We start from the raw sequence: 1685 nt of genomic DNA, 5'->3' as shown, positions 1-1685 counted from the left end.
GCGGTGACATCACAGGGACCCCCGCGTGATGTCGCGGTGCCGCGCTGATGTCACGGCGACCTGCCAATGTCACGGCGCCGCCGCGGTGACATCGTGGGGGTGTCGCGGTGACGTCACGGTGCCGTCGCGGTGACGCCGTCGCGGTGCCGCCGTCGCGGTGCCGTCAGGGCTCGGCGCCGCGCCGCGGGATGCACCCCTCCATGCGCAGCGCCGCCGGCCACCCCTCGTACTTGTTGGCGCCGCGGCTGTTGCGCACGTGCTGCGGGGACCACCGTCACCGCCTGGCCCCAACACCCCCCAAGCGTCACCCGGCGCCGTCACCCGGCGGCGTCACCTGCTCGAAGGGGCTCCTGTCGCGCACCCCCTTGGCGCCCACGAACACCCAACTGTCGCGGAAGGCGAGCTCGGCCGCCACGGCGCTGCCCAGCTCCGCGAACAGCCGCCGCGTCTCCTCCGTGAGCCTGCCAACAGCCGCGCGGCGTCACCCGCCCGCCCGGTGTCACGCGGCGGCGTCACCCGGCCCCGCGCGGTTGTTACTTGGTGGCCGGGTCGTCGTAGGAGGCCACGAGCACCAGGGTCCCCTCGTGCAGCGGCCGCAGGAACTTGAGCAGCTCGTTGACGTCTGCCGGGGGTTGCCGGCTGTTGCCAACAACAGCCCCGGCCGCCTGTTGCGCCCCTCCCACTCAGGGTGTTCCCCCCCCCCAAGGTTACAATAAACAGACCCCAAAATCCCCGGATTTTGCCCCAAAAAGCGCCCCCCCCCTTACCTCCGGCCCACATGTCGAAGGCCTGCGCGGCGATGAGCTCCCCGCTCACACCTGGGGGGCAATTAATTATTGTTAATTAGTTAATTACCATGAACAAAGAAGGGGCAGTGACCCCCCTTGGTGTCGCTCCCCCCCATTGCAAAAATCACCCCCCAAAGGGGGCAAAAAACACCCGTAACCCCCCCCAATACACCGGGGGGGTAATTAACACCCCATACCTTAATGGGGCTAATTACCCCATTAATTACCCTTCTATGTTTTAATGGGGGGGACAATTCGCGCCCTCCCCCCCGCTCACCGTTAACGAGCGCCACGTTGAGCCCCCTCCCCACGTTGTTCTTCACGCTGCTCATGAGCCTGTAAAAGGGGGGGGTAATTAGCGTTAATGAGGACTAATGGGGGTTAATTAGGGTCATTGGGGGTTRATGAGGGTTAATGAGCTCAATGTGGGTTAATGGGGTCACTTAGGGTTAATTAGGGTCAGGGTTAATGAGGCTAAATGAGGGTCAACGGGGTTAATGAGGGTCAATGGGGGTTAATTAGGGTCACTGCTGGTTAATGAGGGTCAGTGGGGGTTAATGAGGGTCAATGGGGGTTAATTAGGGTCAGTGAGGGTTAATGAGGCTCAATTAGGGTTAATGAGGGTTATTACGGTCTATGGGGGTTAATGAGGGGCCAATGACGGCCAATGGGGGTTAATGAGGGTCAATGAGATCAAGAGGGGTTAATGAGTCATTGAGAATTAATTACAGTCAGTGGGGGATAAGGGGGGTCAATGGGGGTTAATGAGGGTCAGTGATGGTCAATGAGGGTCAATGAGGGTCGAGGGTCAATGAGAGTCAACAAGGGTCAACGAGGGTCAAGGAGGGTCAACATGGGTCAAGGAGGGTCAATGAGAGTCCATGAGGGTCAATGAGG

General features: G+C 60.7%; 2 protein-coding genes across 2 annotated transcripts in view; one reads left to right on the top strand and one right to left on the bottom strand.

Annotated features, from left to right (window-relative positions):
* The window catches only part of G6PD (glucose-6-phosphate dehydrogenase), a 7467-nt gene extending 7334 nt beyond the window's left edge, over positions 1-133 (top strand). The window contains exon 5 of the mRNA XM_026053271.1: positions 16-133. Within this exon, the coding sequence (XP_025909056.1) occupies positions 16-133 (118 nt within the window). The remainder of the gene's footprint in view (positions 1-15) is intronic.
* On the bottom strand, positions 2-1124 carry FAM3A (family with sequence similarity 3 member A; the record flags this gene model as incomplete). The annotated part of the gene is made up of 5 exons (XM_026053270.1): positions 2-259; positions 335-461; positions 538-622; positions 768-818; positions 1066-1124. Coding segments are annotated over 5 exons (418 nt in total), but the record flags the coding sequence as incomplete, so codon positions are not given.
* Between the last annotated feature and the right edge of the window lie 561 nt (positions 1125-1685).

Source organism: Nothoprocta perdicaria, unplaced genomic scaffold (assembly GCF_003342845.1).
Source record: "Nothoprocta perdicaria isolate Ctin4 unplaced genomic scaffold, notPer1 scaffold_972, whole genome shotgun sequence".
Lineage (NCBI taxonomy): Eukaryota > Metazoa > Chordata > Aves > Tinamiformes > Tinamidae > Nothoprocta > Nothoprocta perdicaria.
The sequence above is the reverse complement of the archived record's forward strand: the minus strand, read 5'-3'. Positions and strand labels throughout refer to the sequence as shown.